This window comes from Endocarpon pusillum (assembly GCF_000464535.1).
Source record: "Endocarpon pusillum Z07020 unplaced genomic scaffold scaffold4190, whole genome shotgun sequence".
In the NCBI taxonomy this organism is placed as follows: Eukaryota; Fungi; Ascomycota; class Eurotiomycetes; order Verrucariales; family Verrucariaceae; genus Endocarpon; species Endocarpon pusillum.
In genome coordinates, this window is record NW_006916398.1 from 853 (window position 1) to 22,129 (window position 21,277).

General features: G+C 46.7%; 6 protein-coding genes across 6 annotated transcripts; 2 read left to right on the forward strand and 4 right to left on the reverse strand.

Moving 5' to 3' along the window:
* Window positions 1–1,734: 1,734 nt before the first annotated feature.
* EPUS_06714 (uncharacterized protein) lies at window positions 1,735–3,590 on the reverse strand (the record flags this gene model as incomplete). Its single annotated transcript, XM_007805192.1, has 2 exons — window positions 1,735–3,144; window positions 3,198–3,590. The coding sequence occupies 2 exons, from the start codon at window positions 3,588–3,590 to the stop codon at window positions 1,735–1,737; spliced, it is 1,803 nt and encodes a 600-aa protein (XP_007803383.1).
* Window positions 3,591–3,967: 377 nt separating this feature from the next.
* Window positions 3,968–7,085, forward strand: EPUS_06715 (uncharacterized protein; the record flags this gene model as incomplete). The annotated part of the gene is made up of 9 exons (XM_007805193.1): window positions 3,968–4,331; window positions 4,386–5,196; window positions 5,243–5,477; window positions 5,550–5,914; window positions 5,964–6,274; window positions 6,336–6,447; window positions 6,510–6,614; window positions 6,682–6,857; window positions 6,916–7,085. The coding sequence occupies 9 exons, from the start codon at window positions 3,968–3,970 to the stop codon at window positions 7,083–7,085; spliced, it is 2,649 nt and encodes an 882-aa protein (XP_007803384.1).
* Window positions 7,086–7,917: 832 nt separating this feature from the next.
* Window positions 7,918–8,959, reverse strand: EPUS_06716 (uncharacterized protein; the record flags this gene model as incomplete). Its single annotated transcript, XM_007805194.1, has 3 exons — window positions 7,918–8,593; window positions 8,643–8,772; window positions 8,830–8,959. 3 exons carry the CDS (start codon window positions 8,957–8,959, stop codon window positions 7,918–7,920), a joined length of 936 nt encoding a protein of 311 aa, XP_007803385.1.
* A 2,228-nt stretch (window positions 8,960–11,187) lies between these two features.
* On the reverse strand, window positions 11,188–11,591 carry EPUS_06717 (uncharacterized protein; the record flags this gene model as incomplete). The annotated part of the gene is made up of 2 exons (XM_007805195.1): window positions 11,188–11,267; window positions 11,324–11,591. 2 exons carry the CDS (start codon window positions 11,589–11,591, stop codon window positions 11,188–11,190), a joined length of 348 nt encoding a protein of 115 aa, XP_007803386.1.
* Window positions 11,592–13,342: 1,751 nt separating this feature from the next.
* Window positions 13,343–15,143, reverse strand: EPUS_06718 (uncharacterized protein; the record flags this gene model as incomplete). Its single annotated transcript, XM_007805196.1, has 4 exons — window positions 13,343–13,578; window positions 13,634–13,876; window positions 13,925–14,049; window positions 14,104–15,143. 4 exons carry the CDS (start codon window positions 15,141–15,143, stop codon window positions 13,343–13,345), a joined length of 1,644 nt encoding a protein of 547 aa, XP_007803387.1.
* Window positions 15,144–16,252: 1,109 nt separating this feature from the next.
* Window positions 16,253–18,660, forward strand: EPUS_06719 (uncharacterized protein; the record flags this gene model as incomplete). The annotated part of the gene is made up of 4 exons (XM_007805197.1): window positions 16,253–16,329; window positions 16,377–16,397; window positions 16,447–16,578; window positions 16,626–18,660. 4 exons carry the CDS (start codon window positions 16,253–16,255, stop codon window positions 18,658–18,660), a joined length of 2,265 nt encoding a protein of 754 aa, XP_007803388.1.
* Between the last annotated feature and the right edge of the window lie 2,617 nt (window positions 18,661–21,277).

Genomic DNA, 21,277 nt, shown 5'->3' on the forward strand with positions numbered 1-21,277 from the left:
TTGTCCAGGTCTGACCATGTGTGTAGTTCAGGGTCCAGTCCTGTCTAAGTCTGTCATAGTTCCTTCGCAGAGTGCCAGGCAGCTCCGTAGTGCCTGTCAGTGCTTGGCGTGTTCACATGTAGTAATATGTATTAAGCGTGCTACGGTTCTTAGTGTCGCTGTAGTGGGTAAGAAGAGGGTTATAATAGTTATAAATATTAATTATACACAAGTCGCCTGCGATTTGCAGGGTAACTATAACTAGATCGTCTAAGTAAAAGAGTTCTGTCCAGGAATCTATCAAGATCCTCTTGTTTACATAACAGCATACTCTCGATTCCTTAGCTCTTAGATTAACTAGGTAAAACCCGCTATTAGCCGGATTGTAGATAGCGCTATTAACAGGGTTACGCTATAGTTCCTAGACTGTTATCACATTATACGCATTAATTCCCGGGTCCTGGAGAAGAGGGGCAAGGACTTTTAGTCTAGATTTGTTAACATTATATTAAAGGACTCAGAAAGTGCATATTATTAGGAGAAATATTTGTATTATTAACTTAAATTCTATTTATTCTTATACAGAATTAAAAGGGTTATTAAATAATATTATTATTAATCTTATAATATTATTAATTAGCTTATTAAAAAAGATAAAAATAAAAAATAAAAGAAGTTACAAAGGTTATTTTATTTATAACTTTCTAATTACTAAGCTTATTAATCTTAAATAAACTATTTTTAAAAGCTTAATATATATTCTATATTAAGATTTATTCATAAAGTTTCATCTTTAGTAATAATATAGTTATTCTTATTATAGTTATTAAAATATAAACTTCATAGTCAGATAGAGCCTTTTAGGAGCTATTAAATGATACTATTTATAGACTTATAGGCATTAGGAACATCAAAATTATGGGAGTATGCTGCAGCCTTGGCGTTAAGAACATCAAAAAACGCCAAGGCTGCAGCCAGGTCTCAACGAATTTTGATGTTCTTAACGCCAAGGCTGCAGCCAGGTCTCAACGAATTTTGATGTTCTTAACGCCAAGGCTGCAGCCAGGTCTCAACGAATTTTGATGTTCTTAACGCCAAGGCTGCAGCCAGGTCTCAACGAATTTTGATGTTCTTAACGCCAAGGCTGCAGCCAGGTCTCAACGAATTTTGATGTTCTTAACGCCAAGGCTGCAGCCAGGTCTCAACGAATTTTGATGTTCTTAACGCCAAGGCTGCAGCATACTCCCATAATTTTGATGTTCCTAATGCCAAGGCTGCAGAAATAACCTCACCGCTAAACGCGGGTACCTCTTAACGCTAAACCCTCATCGGCAGGAGGACCACGACAGGGGTTATTCGGGGTCACAAGGGATAATGAAAATAACATCATTCGATAGCTTTTGCGATCCTGATCATTTGTAAATCTTGAATTTCTAAATTATCTGCATATTTCATCTAGAAAGTCAAGTACAAAAGTATCGCTCAAAATTCTTTTGACGTTCTACCTGCCAAGATTGCAGCAAAGTTCTGACGCTAAATCACGGCAACACTATTCTTGAAAAGGCAGGGGCACCCATTCAGTAACACAGGGGATATTGCTATACTATCCCATGCGCTAGCCACAGTTTGAGGAATGCGTTCGGACCGGCATAATAACTCATTTTACCATGATACTCTCCAGAGTGACAAAAAGAGACTCTTTTTCGAATAGATAGTGTCGTCGAACGAAAAGTTTGCAGTCAATTGCAATAATGATCAATCTTCAAGATTGAATCGACGAAGCTTTTCTTCTAGTCGGTCAAGTTCGAAAATAACGTCGCGGTATATAGCCTCCTGTAAAGCACTCTCATTCAAATCATCTCCACCACGAAAATCGCAGTTCAGACAACTTCGGACGATCCTGTTATATCGAATGCCTAGAGGCCTGGAAGCCATTTTGCTAACCCTCTTTGCCGTGAAGAACTCTGTATGCCTATCGTCTTGGCTCGCTTCGATGTCAACAGACCGTTGTAGACTTCGCAATGGTGTCTCAAACGCGATCTCCAGAAGCATAACACCAAGGCCGAAAAGGAAAGGATTCGGGGCGAAGCTTCTAGACGTTGAGCCCGGTGTTGGAGGAGTTGGTGAGCACGGACCTTTAATGGCAACATTGACGTATGGGTCATCAAGTTTGAAAGAAAACTGAGGATTTTCGTTGCTGGTGTTATATAAGAAAACGTTTTCGCTACACCAGGTGCTATCTAACCAGGAAGTTGAATGAAATGAGAGTAGCGCTATTGCGAGTTGCTTGGCCAGTCGGATTCTTTCCAGCTGAGGGATACTATTGAATGGCTTTCTGGCCCGCCCAACCATATTCAAGACGTCCTTCAAAGAGCTAGAAGGTGAAGTGCAAGTCCCTTTTGGCAAAGACTGGGTACGCGAGTCAAGATAAATGAGGTGTGTGCGATTCGAGAGGTCTCCAAGCAACCCAATGCATCGATTTTGGTCTAATAGTGATTGACTGAGAAGCTGGGAAAGCTGATTGCACAGATTTCCATGTGAACAGAGATTTGGCAGGGTAGTGTCAGGCTGTAATGTTTGGCATATTGGAGGAGGGGTTTGAGAGCGAAATCGAACGTTTTTTTGCCGCTTCTTTGGTGGTCTGCCGGGTGGAGGCGAGGGCGACATTTTGTTCCTCTTTAGCGATTTTTCTAGGTTGGTAGGTCCTTCCTTGTTCTTAGGGACACTCATTATCGGGTCTGAGACTCTTGACTCGATAGTAAGCCATGTGGGACCTGCATCGTTACCAACACATCTGGCAAGTAGTTGTCGAAAACCAATGTGAAATCGAACATCGGGAGACGAACTTATATAGCTCGGCTGCAGACTGAAGTGTACTTGATGCTCTGTATGCTTGGTACATGCGGCTCCCAATGCCTCGTACAAATTCTCCGCCGCGTTTTTGATCGACCCAAATTTTGCTACTTCTCTTCCATCTCCCCCAGCTGGTAGGAGTGGCGGCTTTTCATAAGTATAAGACGGGTCGATCTGGGTGATCAAAGCACAAAAGTCTTCTGTGAGATCTCTCACACTATTGAACAGTAACTGGGTTCGTGAGTCACGGAAAACGAACTTAATCTTCTTAGCTATCAGCCGAGCGCGACTCCTAGCATCACCTGGTCCGTCCTAGATCAATCATTAGCAAGAGGGCTTATCCAATGGCTGGGGTCTTAGGGTACACTCTGAGAACCATGCAACACGCCTTCAAATTTCTGACATTCCTTTTCTAGGTCGGTGAGTCGACTACTTATAGTTTGAAGAGAGTCAGCGAAAGCGTCGCAGCTGTCCTGGAGCTGCATAGAAAAGGCCCTGTCGATAGCAGGGTCAGTCCAACCCGGATGCTCTAGATCTTCCAGCATGATTCTGGCCTCTTCCTGGCCCACACATAGCGATATCAATTTCTTGCTAGCATTCTTGAATATGGCTCGCTGAACTTTAAGACGGGTAGCCAGGTAGGAGAGTTCGGATGTGAAGTGGCGGTATTGACAAAACACTGTTTCTGCTTTGGAATAATGCTGTGCCCCTGCAATGATCAAAGGTAGGACTCCAAGGGCGATGCCTACTTCCGCCATGTGGAACGAATATCGTTGTGCTCGTAGGCAGAGACAAGATCGTAGACATGAGCTAGAGCTGCTCGATGCTCATAAAAAGACTGACTTGGATGACATTGTATGAGCTCCAAAAAACAATAGGTAAACAGGAGCCAGCCTTCATTCTGAGCTTTTATATGCAATGTCCGAGTTCGGGACTTTCACCGCAAGGCTGGGTCCAGGTGTTTGCCTGACAGCCTGATACTGGGTTGCATCATTGTCAACTGTTGGCAGCTGGCATGGTGCTATTCAACAAGAACAGTCCGCCTCGAATTGCTATATGCATTCAACGAGCCAGAATGTGTATTTAGGAATTCTTGTCCAGGATTAATGAAATTTGATATTTCTTGCAAAATCTGATGGAGCCGACACTGCGGGGCGACAGTTCCGTCTCATCGGATTACTTGCTTACCTGGATTGCTCGAGGTGAGCATAGACAACCCAAAACTAACCCAGACCATTCAGAGAGCCCTAATCTTGGATTCGCATCGAATTTCTTGGAGGCCTGCCAGCAGTTACTTGCAAATATTTGGACATGTTGCCGCCTGGACCGGACACGAACAGTGCTTCAGCAAAGGAGGATCCGCGACAACCTCAGCCGCCTGGTCCTGTGGAGCGACTCTCTCGACCATGGACAACTCGATGTCTGTGTGGAAAGATCTGCGGAGGTTCATGATTGTGTACTCGAAATCTTGTTAAAGATTGGAACAGCCCTGGTTAAAGGTACATTCTGAGGCCTTATCTACAGTTCTTAGCTAACCGTTCGCCCTTTGCTAGGTGTGTACACGATCGAAGCAGTCAGATCAGCACTCCCAAATGAAGACATCACAGCCCCGCTGCGAACTGTTTCTGAGCACCTAGACAAAGCAAAATCCATACTTGACATTCCCGACGAAGAAATTGAAACTTCCGACACAGATTCTGGATCATTGGAAATTGACAGCTCCATAGCTCGTACAGAATTGAAATTTCACAAGGATTTGCATAATTACATGATCTGTTTAGCAGACCTTAATCCCCTGCTTGAGGAGACCATAGAGGTGGATCTATCTGGCAGGAGGCAGGAAGATCAAGCTTGGGCAATCACCTTCCATGTCACCGATGCTGCTTGGTATTTGGTATTGCAAATTCATGATAAATTCAGAAACGCCCAGACCAGCCTTGTCGAACGTCTTGGGGAAGCCAACTGGCAAAGATTCCTTCGCATCAGGAAGCATGGTCGACAACAGTCTTTGTTGCAAGATGAAGCAGAGCATCAGGATGGAGGCAGACGAGAAGAAAAAGTCAATGAAGAAGATGCAAAACTCCTTTCCAACTGCGCACAGCGTCAAGAATACGCCGAACCAAAGTCGATTTTCAGGTCCTTATCAGAATTTCACGATTCTGGACTTGGAAGCTCAAAGCCTGCGCGCTCCCAAGCGGCAGCCTCGTTGGCTTCTCATAGTTCTTTTCGATCAACTCTGACCGAAAATCACCAAGGGAGGCCTAGGGTACCTTCTATGCCTCCCGAGGTCTTTTCCGGCAAGCCATTTATCTGCTTCATCTGCGGTAAGAAACTGACAGTGATTAAAAACCGCATTGATTGGAAGTTAGTAGGAATATGAGATGCACTCTGTCAAGGCTAACGTTTTCAGAATGCACGTTTTCCTCGACCTGCAACCATATATCTGCACCTTCGCTGGCTGTCGCGATATGCTCGTTACCTTTCCTACGAGAGCGTTGTGGTTTGAGCATGAATTACAACAACACAGGGTCAAAGAGTCTTACAAGTGTAACGACTGCGGACAAGAAGTTGGCAGTAGAGACTTATTCATTCGACATCTTGAGGTTGATCACCACATGCCTTTGAATAATCAGCAGCAGGCTACTGTGCTGTCAGCTGCTAGGTACTCAGTTTCCCCTTCATAGGCTGCTCAACAATGTCCTCTTTGCTTACAGCAGGGGTGGCTTTCGCGACGGCAATTCGCCACTCACGTTGCCTGCCACATGGAAGAAATTGCCCTTACAAGCCTGCCAAGAAACGATGAGGATGATAGTGATGGTTCTGCCGTTGACGAGGATGACCCCACGCATTCTTTTCCCAAATCTGATAACGCAAGCAGCATCCAGCTGGAAAGGATCTCTGATAGCCCTGTCGCTGACGAGAGTGACTGCACACATCCTTCTTCTTCCAAATTAAATGACGCAAGCAGCGTCCATGTGGAAAGTGCCCGCCAAAGTTCATCAACAGACACCAAGAGCGAGCACTGGGTGACGAAAGTCTTCTTGGACACATCAACTACCCTCCTGACTAAGACAGGTGCCATGTACGTGCACCAAGCAAAGCAGATTTTGGTAATCCGCTCACTATTTTAGCTCGAGATGCTACGGCGAGCACACCCCGGAAGCACGTACACGTCTCAAAGAAGAGTTCAAAGAAATCTTGGAAATTGCTTTTGGTAGTGGGAGCGAACTCGTCGCCCGACTCTACTACCGTGAAGGCGATCACCGCGCCCGCATCTTATGCAAATGGCCCAGTAGCTCTAATGGAGGCAGCAAGTATTCCTGCCTGCCCCTCAATGTTCTTGAGTTCCATCGAGCCGAGTCATCATTGCAGATCTGCACGAAAAAACGAGGAAGTTCGAAGCTAGACCTTTGGGCAAATTTCGTGTTCAGCACCATTGAAAGTAAGTCAAATATGTAACCAATATTACTAAATTGACCGGAATTGACTAAGAACTGGTATAGGACTGGTAGTCTTTTATTGCACGCTCCTCTCGCTGCGTGGTCACGACAGCTGCATGCCAGTGACTAATATTCAAGACTATGAATTGGTTGGTGAAGCTGAATTGTTTGCGGGGTACGCATTGAACTTGTGCCAGTAAGGTGACTTACTAGTCAGACTGACAGTTCTTTTCACAGCAAAATCATAGATGACAACTACCTCCATGCCTTACGTGTCTACCGCGATCGTTATTCGAGAGCCGTACGTCTACAGGCGTCGGTGCACAAAGGGGAGATGAAGAGGTACGTACATGCATACTAATTCTTATCGCTTGCAAGAGGAGATATGATTCGTTGACCATAGCTCCAGAGTGCCGATCTGGACCGCCTTTATTACACAATACCTCGTCTTTCCAACCTGGTTACGGCTTGCGAGCCCAACTCTGGTTTATCTTCGAGAGCTGAGGCGTCATATCTTTTCTTCAGACTATGAACCTCAAGTTACAAACAGAGGTGAACATGTGTTTAAGTTTACTTCAGCAGGAGGTATGTGTTCTGCATCGCGAGCTTTGAGACAGATACTGATTTTGAGCTGGGTGTATAGACGCGATGGCCTTTGTACAAACAATTGAAGACCTCGCTGAACTTTACTCGCCCCTGTCACAGTCAGTCCATTCGCAGCCATTCCCTCCGGAGCCGCTGCCCCTACATTCGCAGCATCCTCCGTCGCCGTCGCCTCCACCACAACATCCACAACATTCTAGGACGAATTGAATGAGATGTGAAATATGAGACTCCTTGGCTAGACGAGGGTTAAGATCTCCTTTGTGTCAAGGTTCTCAGCTCCGTATAGGAATAATTGCTATTTTACATATTTACCTCTATCCGACGTTCCTTGGCTATCATCGTTTGGTACTACGTCTAACCTCCCCATATCCATACCCACCTGCCCCCTCTCTACTGTTGCTCATGTAGATGAAACAGCACCCACATAGAGACTCATGTGGTCTTGCCACAGGACCCAATTGCATCACGATGGGGTTTTCATGATGCAGGTTGTTGATTACTGCTCAAAGAACTAGCAACGAGCATCGACCGTACGTGATTGATTCTGCAAACTGCCAAGGCTGCTGCATGCGGTCACTGAACAGGGTAAGCTGCGCCTGCTTCTCAACCTTGTCTGGATGAGACCTGGATGAGACCAAGGTAAGCTCGACCGGCCTCACCCTAGGCCCAGACCGGCGACACCCAGCCGTGGATCCTGGTAGGTGATTCGTGGGTGAGTGCTGCAGACTCTCCATGTATCTCAACCCGGGTGCGGCGAGAGATTCATCATCCTCACCCCTGTCCTCCTCTTCTCATCCATTAGAAATTCTCTGTCACTCTAGGGTTCGTCCTGATCTCACCCAGCTGAAGGTTACGCTGCGCCGGCCTACAGTGCTGTGTGTGCTGGAGTATCTTCAAGCTCCGTAAATCCGGCATTCGCAATGATCGCTCTTACGTACATAGCATTAAGACTGGATGTCATTATCCGGTGGTTTCAGACACGCTGTCTCCATTCCCTGCCTGATCGAATAACTCTCCCATAACATTTTCTTCGTATTCGTCAAGGATATTTTGGGCAGAGACCCGTTATCCTGTTCGGCTTTGTCTTCTGGATGGTCAGTCGCTCTACCAAACCACTGCCACACCCAGGAAAAGAGACTTGCGTCCGAGGCCCTCGTCTCCTCCAATCGCTCCAGCCGCTGCAATCGAGCTTCGATGATCTGATTCCAGTTAGGTTTCTTATTCTTTTTTGCTCCTGGCTCGGTCTTGCCTGATTTTTCTTTCTCTTCTTCTGCTTTTCTCGTTTTCTCCGTTCTTCCTTAGCTTTGACAAAATGGGAGTACTGGAGAGGCTCTTTGTCCCAATCCAACTCTGCACTCTTGTTCAAGTTCGGAGCCAGGGCCCGCAGAATATCTGCAGTGACTGGACCGAAAAGCATATCATCGAATTTGTAAGTGTTGCCCTTGTATCGATTGATAATCTCGCTCAGATCACTGTATAGTTCCTGACCTTTGGCCTCAATTTTCGATTCGAAAGGCCCGCCGAAGAGTTTATCAGGGCCTGGCTTGGTGGTGGTATGATTATCCTCAATCGCCGTTGCACCTTCTGTTGCCGCCGTGCCTTCCGCTGTCGTGGCATCTTCCTTTCTGCCATCTCGCCTTCCCCTCCTGCCGTCTCGCCTTCGTGTGACGCCGCGCCTTCCGTTGCCGCCTCGCTTTCGGCTGCCGCCAAACTCTCTGCAACTGCGGTTTTGGCACCTGTCTCTCTCTCTCTCTGTAGTAGTACGTTGTGATATCTCTCCAGAAAGCTCTCCATCTGCTATTAAGGGTGTCAATATATGTGTAAGCCGAACCAGGAAGATTCTCCAGAAGGTATCGGAACTTCAAAGTTGTAATTGCTTGTTGCTGCTCGTCTACTGTTATGTTCAATTTCTAAATAGTATGTTGCATCATGCCTACGTAGGGCATATGACTTTCGTTGACAGCTTGAAGGATTTGTAAGTTCTTGTCCACGCTCATATAGTCCTTTCTCGAGGCAATCAGACTCACAGAGTCCTGCAGACTCGCTTGGAATACACGGTAGGTTCCCCAGTGTAGACTCATCGATGTTGTTGATATCTAATCAAGAAAACAAAGCCTACATGAAGAGAAAACTTTCATATTGACGATTTGTTCTTGCTGTCCGTATTGTGAGTCGAACTCTTTTAGGCACGGGTGAAGGCTTCGCGGAAGTTTTCGATGGACATGAAACTGATGTATGTGTAAGTATCTACTTCATATACGTTTTTCAAAATACATTTATTGACTGCAAGTCCTAGGACAGCCGCATAGGGCCAGGCAACAAGCCGCCCAAAAGCCAGCTAAGCCAAGCAAGCAAGAAAGGATTCTTTCTTCCGTCACTGATTCAAAAAAGACGGGCGCTCTGGCTCCGTTCACGCCTCTCGCCACACCAAGGGATTATGGTAGATATCGTTTGTTGCTAGTGCCGAGACCTAAACTACCACAGAAGGCATCGAGGCCTCGGGCCCAGACCGAGAATAGGGACACATCGATCACTCCACCAAAGGACAGCGCTTGTGGGGTTTCGAAACACACTTGAATTGATGCATCCCCACTGACTGACCGGGGGTGGGCCCCGAGCAGATTCTCCCGTACTTAGCAAATCACGTAAGCTTTCCAGAAGGAAGTTTATGACTGGCTTTCCTGAGCAGACAGAATGATTCTGCATCGAGGTAAAGATGCTTGTATAAGTCATATAGTGCTCGACGATTGTATATGCTTAGACTGGAAGATCTTGTAGCTGTTCCTACTGCTGAAGGGAATAGGTGCTGACATCGTCAGTATGCCCGCAACGCAAAAGTAGTAATAGTATACATATCTATCTGCCTTTTCGGGCCGTTCATTGCTATGTCCAAGACATCTAGACAGGGTAATCCAGGACCAGCCGAGATTAGATGCAAGACAAATCGAACAACGCCGTTGCCCCTGTGCGCAAAAGCCTTCCAAACTGGCCAGCTAGCCACGTGAGCGGAAAATGCCGCAACATGATATGTTGCAATCTCTCAGACCACGTTCTCAATTTCCTGCACATGTACCATATAATGTCTGTTGGGTTCTTCTTCCTGATCAATGTGACTTGAACCCGCTGATGGAACATAATTCGTCACCAGGCTGCCCTGGTCCGAACGCAGGGTGCCGGCGGCGGTGGGGTTATTTTTGTTGCCCTGGCCTCGGGTCCATGTTCCCATGGCCCTGAATGGACATGAGAGCCATGAGCTCTGTGGGTCTGTTCGCGCTTTGACACTGCTCATGAAGTTCCCTTCTCCATCAGCACCATGCAGGATTTCTGTCTCCAGATAGGGTCTTCCATTCCCGTTTTCTGTGAGATCTGGGCCATGTTCTACGACCCTTCCGGTCGAAGCTTTGGATCTGGCGCGAAATAAACGCTTGGTCAGATATCGGCAGGGCGAGAATTGAGACATTTTTGCAAAGCGTCTAACGAGTATTACTTGGATGACAGGCATGCATCCGACAATAATGCCTACGTCAAGTTCAACGATCGATGCCAGCAACGCTGGGGCTGTCCAGTAAGTTTTATCTGGAGATTTTAGCATAACAAGCCAAAAGCTTGTACTGATAAACCCGCAAATACAACCACTGTGCAAGAGTATGATTAGCTTTCCACTCAGCCAGCAAGAACTTCAATGAGGAGGGCTTACAAGATACCTAGCATAAAGATGCAACATATTCTGATTTTCTTCCTCGTTGGAAATTGCAACCCCAAAATTACCGGGAGCGGGATGATAATCAGATAAATATCGGAAAGGGCATTGAAGCCTATCGTTGAATAGGCATATCCTTCAACCAACCTGCATCTTTTTGCTGATGCTGAGCCGTAGTATGTTTCTCCAGGCCAAGGACTGCACATAGTCAACGTAAATATACCCCCAAAGAGGTAGTAAATAGTGCATGAAACAATCCCAATCCATGTCGCTTTTCTGGTACTCTGGCTTAATCTGAACAGACGTAGATAGAGTAGAAATAGCGACAGTTTTGCCAGCAACATAGTGGGTGAATAGACACCACCAAGAATGAGGTTCCTCTAAAGGCACTTGCTTATCAGAATCACCCCGAAGAAAAATTTGAATAATGATTCAATGGACAACCTACCCGAAGTGTAGAGGGGTAGAGCATCCTAGCGAGTGGTACATTCCATTGATGAATGCCGATATAAGAAAACGCTCCTGTAGACAAGGCTTTAGTTCTTGATACCAGTATGAGTCAACTCACTCACCATAAATTGTGAGTGCTGAGTAGGCGAAGGTACCAATCTATCCAAGCTCAAGGTCAGCTGCATGATTGACCGAGGAAGTAGAGTTGTGCGCATCTACCGTGGCTAAGAAACTGGCATCTAGCACTTACATCAACCACAGCCCTAGCGTTGCTATTCGGAAAGCGGATACTCACAGTCATCCCAAGTAAAGGACCGAGCGGAAGAGACCTTCGCGTCGATACGAAAACCCTCCGCCACACTCACAAAGAAGGAGCTGATAGAAAGAACGACAGCAACGGTGATCACAAGATTCGGTGGATCAGTGAAGTTTGAGACTTGTCCGGGAGGTGGCTCTTGACCCGGAATCTCCTGTATGAAAGCCCAAGGAAGAGCTTCTACCATTCCCGACTCAGAGATATTGTTCGGCTTCCCGGAGGGTTCCGGCATAGCCTTTCGGGCCATTTCTCGCAACGAGGACCGAAAATGAAGAATTTCAGTCATGGCCAAGGAGAGATAAAGAGTTCAAAGTCAGAAGCAGAAAGGTCGAAGTTGGGACTTGATATAAGCTCATGTAGAGACCCACTTGAGTCAAAGCTGTTCCCGATGCCAGATATTAAAGAAAGCTTCTCCCTACCCTTCGACAAACAAAGAGCATTTGGAAAGTCTCATCCCGAGGGGCAGGACAAATGTTCTTTCAAATCGCACGTACTCAGCCTAGAGCCGCTGTGCTCTGCTTTGCTGCGGCAGCTCTGTGGTTATACAAGCAGGCGGGTTATATGATTCATCTCGAGCTAAGACCAATCGTTTGTTTATGCAGTACGACGGCTCTTCGTCACGAAGCTCAGAACGTTTGAAGCTGACGCAGCCTTGCAGCCGCAAGTTGTGTGTAACGAAGCCATGCAAATGTTACCTTGCACCACTCCAGAGCCTGGCCCCCAACGATCCTTCTGCGATGCTATTACTTTGATCAGGCATCAGCGAGGCGTAGCAACAAGATCGACAGAACCCGCAGTAGCAAGACCTGTTCTTGCTGCGCAAATCTGTTCGCTTGGCTCGTCGAAATTGTGCCAACCTTCACCTTATCCTCAGCCACAACACAAATTCGTGAAAGATCCATATTTCAGTCTTGATTATCGGAACTTTGGACCCGCAAGAAAAGAAACAATGCATTTGGAAGACCTCAGGTGCCTGACACTTGTTCACTTCAAATCTTCATGTTTGACTGGAGTTGGATGGGACGCGGAGAGATTCGAGCATGAGTAGGGAAGAGGACTCACATCCTTGAAACGGTAGTAAGGAGAACTATCTATAGCATGATTTGGTCTGTCTGAACAAACAACAAACGTCCCGTCATAGCGGGATACATGGAGGATCTTCTGACTTAGCCAAAGCGCCAGGGCTGTCGATATCAAGGTTAAATTTGTACATTGTGGATTTCGCCAACTCATTTTACTAGTTACTTACCGGCACCGCCATCGTCTGCGCTAAAATCCGAGATGGCGTCAACCCTCGCGACATGTACCACCTACTACAAGGGGCCTGGAAGTATGTTAGTTCGGCACTAATATCTTTACTCGAAAACGTCTTTTGATGCCTCCCCCTGTAGTACTCCTTGGCCAGGTGTAAAAACTCCTTCATTCGGGTCTCTTCGTCTATAGCTCTAGCCATTCTCCTTCTCAAGTTCACTCCCTCCTGCACAGGTCATTCCAGCCTTACACCTCGGCCACTACTCAATCCATTTGCCCCTGGATGCTTCAACATCTACCGAAACATACGATGCCGCCAATGAGAAGACTACCTTGGCTCGGAATCTCCCTTTGATTTTGAGAAGGTCTAGGACCGTGTTTTCATGTTCACTAAACATCGCTTAGGACATAATTGAAAGTTTCCGAGTTCATTGAAGTGTTCAATTGGCTTTGATATGATCTGATCACCAAGTATGGTAATGTAGGGGAACGGAAATCTCTTTGAATTTATTCTGTCCTAACACTAGATTGTGATGGAATAATCAAATGTCATCAATTAGTGCTGGTTCCTGTAGGATCCATGCCCAAGCGAAGCAAGACCAACCAATAAAGTTGTACACCTCTCCTGCAAAAGCGTCTCATTCGAAGATCGTTTCAAATAGATTTTGTTGCATGCCAAATTAGAGCACCGCCAAAGGTGTCTAACAGTAGGCCGGAGGATGACAAATAAGAGACCGCGTAGTGTGTTCATACCTTTTCTACATGTCTGCCCAGACCACCTTGCGCACCAATAGTCGACCTCCTCTTTTGCATCCTCGCTTGTCTGCCTTTCTCCAATTCTTGCGCAAATCTGCTCTTCAGTCGGATTTGAGGCCCTTTCCAGTAGAAGACATATATTGGAATGATTACTGCCACAGCCAAACAGGCTAAAATCGTACTTGGATAGATCAAATGCCGGTCCTCACCACCCACGTTCTCATAAACTGTTCGACGATTGTTCAGTCAAAGTTCCCGAACATGGTACAGAGCTATACTTACATGGATGAGAATACAGCGCGGCAATACCGGCCAAGAAGTCCCTTGCAAGATCATTTCCACCAGTGGCGGACGCGGCATATGGACCGTAGGCGGCAATCATATAATCAATCGAGCTTTTGTATACCGCATAGTTTGCCATGCCAACAATGGTGGTAAAGATCAATGGAGCAATCCAGTGCACCTGCGGCGGACCCAGACTTGTCCAGGAGAAACCGAACAGACCGATAGAAAGGAGAGGTGCAACTTTTGCTTGTCAGTCCTGGACCTTGCAGTAAGAAGAGAATTACTCACGGTACAGCAACCACCACAATCTCGATTCTGGGGACAGCCGATCTGGATCTACCTTTCTCGTCTTATTGTGATGCCAAATGACAGGCAGGTAAGTAAGGTAGGAGAGTATGTATCCAACGACAGACCTGGTAGACAGTAAGCAAGCACCCTTTGAATGAGATTGCTACCTCAACACTCACGAAAGAAAGCACAGCCCGATCTGATACGTCTCGAATCCCCATTGTTCGAATACTGGTGTAAATGCTTCCAGAAATGTGAAGATCAGGGAGTCACTGAAGCCACTCAACAATGACAGGAATAGGACGATCGGCTCAGTAAAAAACATCAAGAAAGGTCTCCACCAAATCCTGGCCACTTCCCTCCCAGAAAATCGCTTTTCCTTCAGCTCATCAGGTCCATAAATATTCTTCTCACCATTCTTCCTCCGTTTCTTTGCCTCTCGGTCCAGCAACACAGTCGTCCGTGTCTCCGGGACTAGGAAGAAATGCAAAACTTGAACGATCCCTCCCATTATCAGAAGAACCCAGAATATCCATTCAAAACTTCTGTACTGGCCAACAAAACCACCGATGACCGCTCCGACTGGTGCACCGCCGACTGAGGATAGGATGACAAAAGCTACGGCGTACTGGAATCCGGTGTCTTCAGGCTGGTACAAGTCGGCGATCACACCCAAAGTGACAGATCCACCGGCAGTGGACAGACCGCCTAGTCCACGAGCTACCAGAAGCGTACCGAAGTTGGGTGCGAGAGCGCTGGGAATTTGCCAAATGTTCACTAGGAACAAACTGAGTTGTTGAGTAGGCCATCGTCCAAACTCTTCAGACCAAGGAGCCCACAATTCGCATCCGAGCGCATACGTGACCAGAAAAAGAAATTGTCCTAATCGCGCCTTGGTTGTGGAAACGCCGTATCTTTCCGAAATCCCATCAACGCCAAAGCCGTACATGCTGGCATTCGAGTTCATTGATGTTTGAATGCATAGGATGATTACCAAAATCATCCACTTTTTCCATTCTGGATAGGAATAGCCTAGCTTTTCGTAAGCATCATCTTCGGTTAGTTCCAGTTTGCCATCTGCCCGCTGAGGATGGGCCGCAGCCTGCCCTGTCGCTGTGAGGTCCTGGCCTGTGATGCCAAGCGTCTCTTGCTTGTCACCAGGAACGTGCTCAAAGGGTTTCTCCTGATGTGTTTCACTGCCGTCAGAGTCAACATGCATGGTGGCGTATTTGTTGGAGTGTGATGTCCTAAATGGAAAAATTGTGGTAAGTAGGTCTCAAAATATGATCAATGTGGCAATGAGCGGAGAGCAAACTGCGTCGTGGACTCGTGGGGGGTAGGACTTCGAATCCTATGAAAGAAGCACAAATCAAATGCGGAATATGCGACCAATAGAATGATCACATGTACCAACAGCAATGACCTCATGTGGCCTTGGGTTTGTGGGGAACAGCAGGCCAGATGGGAATTGATCGTCCGGGAGTCCTTCTGTTAACACCGCTTCAAACACGGCAGATCGGTTGGCTTACAGACACAGAAAGAGACTGGCCGTTATCAACGACCCTGCCGCTGAAATGACCTTGCGATAGTAAATAATGAATCAATTTCGCCAAAGCTTGATTTAAGTAGGCGGAACTCTCTCAATTAGGCTTAGATGTCAAGCTCTTGTCGCTCAAAGCTGACAGCATGCTGTTTTGAGTTGCTCAATAAATGGTAGCTTGGTGAGATGTAATTTTTATCGCAATGTAGATAATGTATGCAGTGACTAAACAATGAACAACCCTTTTCGCGTCATCTCATGAACAGGCTATACACTTATGGACCGCCGTGCCTTGGAGAGGGGATACAGTTCCGGTGTTTCTGTGCGGTAAGCTTGTGGAGAAGCTCCGGAGTGAGAGGGGCATGCCTTGAAACCATCTTGGCCAAAGGCGGGGTGAGTGGTTTGCAAAATCTGTGATGGGCCAGTTGATAGTATCCGTGCGAATTTAGATTTTATAAAAGACAATTAGGAAAACGGTCTGCCTGATGCAGTGCCACCAGAATTGAGGCTCAAGTTTAGTGTTGGTAAATGATCTTGGCATATCTGGTCGAATAAAATTGAAGTGCCTGCAGTGGTAGAGGCTGCATTTCCCACTATTGTCCTTTCGCGTCATCTTTTCTTTTTCGCCTTGCCTCTGCATATAACCAGATCGTGTTTGGTAGATCTTTCTCATCTACCAAGAGCTTCCCCAACACTCGCCATTTTTGACCGTTGGAGGTGTCGACGATTCCAAAGTTCATCACAGCGGAGGCGCGACTTTTGTCGCTGCTGAAGCTTACGCCAGCAATATGGCCGTCAATAGGATGAGAAATGCCTTTGCACCTCCGAAGAAGGGCGAGACATTCGAGCTACGAGCTGGACTTGTGTACGTGCTCGCTTCCTAATTTTTTCATATTTTAACAAGATGCGCAGATCTCAGTATGCCTACGAAAGGTAGTACAATCATCCTTTCGTCGCAAGCTCTCTCTAATCTGTTACGAAGGAAAGAGTCAATACAAAAGACCATTATGGCAATGACTCTGGGCAAGGATGTCTCTGCACTATTCCCGGATGTTCTCAAAAACATCGCTACTGCAGACCTAGACCAGAAGAAGCTCGTATACCTCTATCTAATGTAAGATGCCAACCATTTACCCTGCAAGGTATCTTACGATGAGCTAGGAACTACGCCAAATCTCACCCAGACCTTTGCATCCTTGCCGTTAATACCTTTGTTCAAGACTCTGAAGACCCGAATCCCCTCATCAGAGCACTATCAATACGAACAATGGGCTGTATCAGGGTCGATAAAATGGTGGATTATATGGAAGAGCCATTACGAAAGACCCTTCGGGACGAATCACCATATGTGCGAAAAACAGCAGCCATCTGCGTTGCCAAACTGTTCGATCTAAACGCTCCGATGTGTCTGGAAAATGGATTTCTGGAGACGTTGCAGGAGCTTCTCGGAGATCCGAATCCAATGGTGGTAGCTAATGCTGTCACCGCACTATCAGAGATCAGCAAGGCATCACCCGAGACCAAGGCTTTGCAGATCACGCCTACGACGCTCAAGAAAATGCTCATGGCGCTCAATGAATGCACAGAATGGGGACGAGTTACAATCTTGACTTCGCTTGCTGAGTACAAAGCTTCAGACGTTAAGGAGGCGGAGCATATATGCGAGCGGGTATCGCCTCAATTCCAACATGTGAATTCAAGCGTCGTTCTCGCCGCTGTCAAAACAGTCTTCCTGCACATGCGATACATCAGTCCCGAGGCCGTCAAATCGTATCTCAAGAAGATGGCGCCACCACTCGTGACTCTTGTTTCTTCCGCGCCCGAAGTTCAATACGTTGCTTTACGGAATATCGACTTGCTTCTTCAAAAGCAGCCAGATATATTGAGCAAGGAACTACGAGTTTTCTTCTGCAAGTACGACGACCCACCATATGTCAAGTTCCAGAAGCTCGAGATTATGGTTCGAATAGCAAACGACAAAAATGTCGACCAATTGCTGGCAGAGTTGAAAGAATATGCGATGGAGGTTGACATGGATTTTGTTCGTAGGGCCGTGAAAGCGATTGGTCAGGTGGCGATCAAGATTGAAAGTGCCAGTGAACGTTGCGTAAATGCAATGCTTGATCTTATCAATCTAAAGGCCAATTATGTTGTGCAGGAAGTCATCATCGTCATCAAAGACATTTTCAGAAAATATCCAGGTTACGAGGGCATTATTCCGACACTCTGCAAATGTATTGATGAGTTGGATGAGCCCAACGCCAGGGGCTCGTTGATATGGATTGTCGGAGAGTACGCGGAGAAGATCAGCAATGCTGGTGACATCCTTGGTGGATTCGTCGACGGCTTCAATGAAGAATTTTCGCAGACTCAGCTGCAAATTCTGACAGCGGTCGTCAAGCTTTTTCTGAAGCGACCTCAAGCTGCTCAAGGACTTGTAACGAAAGTTCTCACAGCAGCCACTGCTGAAAATGACAACCCAGACATCCGAGATAGAGCTTATGTCTATTGGAGACTCTTGTCCAACACTACCGACCAGCATGCCCCCAAGAACATTGTGCTCTCAGAGAAACCACCAATTACTACCACCATCAAAGCACTACCTCAACCACTCCTTGATCGCCTTCTCACTGAGCTCTCTACCCTCGCCTCAGTTTATCATAAGCCGCCTGAGCAATTCGTTGGCGAAGGTCGCTTTGGCGCAGATGCTGTCCAAAAAGCTGCTATTGAAGAACAAATACAAAATGCGCAAGAAAACCCTCTGGCTGCCGACGCTGCGGCTGCAGCCGTGCAAGGCAGGGATCCGCAGAATGCCCAGGCAAATGCTGAGAATCTGCTCGATATTGATTTCGATGGTGCTGCTCCAGCATCCAGCCAAGAGAAACCTGCCAATGGCCTGTCAGGTCTTGAAGGCCTTGCAGGCACGCCTCAACGTGTCGTTTCTCCTTCTGTTCCAAGCCCTTCACAACCACAGGCTGCAACAAACAGTCTCGATGACATCATGGGCATCTTCGATAATGATAATGCAGCAACTTCCAGTGCACCGAGCTTCGGAGGCATGTCAGATAGTGATATAATGAACGGTTTCGCTGGAATGGATCTCTCGGGACAATCATCACCTCCTCCTACCAAAACACAAACCGCCACAAGCAATAGTGTAAAGAAAGGGAATGAAGATCTGCTATCGCTCTTTTAGACAGTCCCCGTTTTTGCGCCATGGGAATCCATAAGAAGCAATATTTTCCTACATCCGGTACTAAAGCATCATCCTTTCCGATTTCGGATGACAGACACATGATTTAATGGCTGCAAAACAATATAAGACCTACGTGCTAACAGTCTGCGACACTGGCATTTATAGCAAGACCGTTGAGTTACTTGGTAGCCATTTCGGGAAATAACACATTTCCAATTGATGTCAGCGTTTCCAAAACTGCAAGATGAGAACTCCCGGACTTTAGGTACCGGATCACAGCATTGATAGCCAAAACCTGCGCCTCCATGAGCGACATAGGCTACCCAACTTGCAAGCTTGCCTTTGCTGTTCAACCTTGTCTAAGTCCAAAATTAGCTCTGTGATAACAGGATACCTACTGGATCACTGGTATCGAAGTACGAATCTCGGCAATACCACTTCAAGCCTTGAGTTTGATGCGCCTCGGCTCTTTCACGTTCTGTCTGAATGACCGTGCTCCGTTTCCTGGGTTGGCAGATGTATGTATCCAAAGGCGACACGTTCGTGTGCGCTGGCTGGTGAAAATTTTGCGCAACCTATCTTCCCAAAGCGGTCAATTATCGCCTTTCATCGTCCTGATATCACTTAACCAGATCGACCGCTCTGTCTTGCAGAGGAAACAAACTGACTCGATTTCCAATCATGGTGGTCCGGAGGTCCCTGACTAGGACAGAGGTATGCCTAAAGACCACGAAAGGTGGATGGATATGCGTGTGTAGAAGTCGTGCTTGAATGTCTTAAATCGGGTAGCAGGCCCACAAACACAGCAGAACATTAAATAGTTATGTGTCTTACTCTATTTGCCACAGTCCCTTCCTTGAAAGCTGATAACCACACTCGTTGTTTGATTTTGCCAAAAACAACATAAAAGCTGTACAGGTTTCCAATCACCTTCCTTCATATTCAACATGTCTGCTTGCCGCTTTGTGAAACCTCTTTGGATCCGAGATTGAAGTATTTGATGCATTGGCCTGGAAATAAAGCTGTAGTCATCATCCAGAGTAAAACAAACTATGTCATTCTCTGTCTGCCTCTAACAATGAAGAAGTGGACTGTTCGCATTGCTACCTCGGTCTCCCGTCAGGTCTTGATTTTCATCTAAAAGAGATCTTCGTTATGGATGAATCAAGAATTGAAGGAGAAGTTGCTTCTGGAAGCGCTGCTGCTGCTGCAATTTTCGAGCCGAAAACGACAAAGCCGACGAATGCTGTGACCGCTGGCGCCGAGTAACTAAGATCAAATGCGGTGACCGCTCGTGGCAGTGCTAATGGGAAATTAATTCTATTTCCAAGAAGCGAGTACTTCGAGGGGGCGTTCAGCGGACCCTTCTCAGTTCGTTTATACTTCCAATGCACTTAGTGCACAGCAAGAGCGTACAACTGACTCTGCATGGACAGGAAAGTAACCTGTGTGAGATGGTATTAGAGGATGACAAGGCTGATGATATCGCATGCCTGTTGGAATACCTGTGCACATATGTGCCACCAGCATTTAGTGCTGCTGGTAATGTGAATCGAGCTCTAGAAGTATCTATTGTCGCCGACAAGTACTGCGTTGAACCCTCAAGGACGCGTGTTTGGATATCAGACGGTCGACCTGCTGACAAAAAAGAAATCTCCCGAGATATCTTTGGGCCAACCAGAGATTGCCACAGAGCTGGTCGATTTTGGTTCTCGTCGGTGGGTCGGGCTAGCATAAGTGGTTGGAAAACATCTGTCACGACTACATTCAAAGGGTCATCCGAAACCGTGATGTGCTTATTGGAGAAAAGGAGATGAAGGCTCTGCTGAAGTCGAAACCTGATTTCTCCCATCAGCTGATTCAGGCGATACGGAGACGACTGAATGACAAGCCATGACGGAGAGGAGCACGTAAAGAATAGGAGTTCAATACTCATGCCATTAGAATTGGGCTACTCCTGAATGTAGTGGGCCATACTGAATTATTCTCCATTGATACACTCCGCAAGTACCAAGCAGCAAAAGTTCCAGCGTTTGGGGTTCAGCGCGTTCGAGCCCCAGACCTTCGAATGCCACAACTGGCCTTGAGAGGGCTTAGAAGGCGTTTCTGACAGCAAAGGAGCTGAGTTCTTGCTGGTGCCGCAGTAGTCCACTACCTGGATGGAGGCTGGGTCGTTCACCCTGGTGAACATGCAGCATGCTGTCACCAAGTGAAGATTTGATTTATCTGCAATTAGCTATTGAGTCATCAAAACTTTAGACAATACCTAAAATGGCAAGCTTGATGTGAAGATGACGATGAAGAAAAAGATCTCAATGAACGTGCATATCCGTTGTTTCATTCCATGATGGTGTCATCCTATACCCATACTCTATGAAGGACTTGATCGTCACCGACATGTTGGCTCTTTGTCCTGCCGCCCATGAAAACAAAACCCAGCCTCATATTGTAGACTCGTACAACACTACTAATACTCGTTGGTCAGCCTCACGGAGTAGTATCGTAACACAGTCCGCAGTCGAAGTTTCCGTTGTGCATCACGTCGCTGAAGATGGAACGTGACCAGGATATAACAAGGCTGAATTGCTGCTTCCTTCGCATGCTCCCTAGTTAGTAT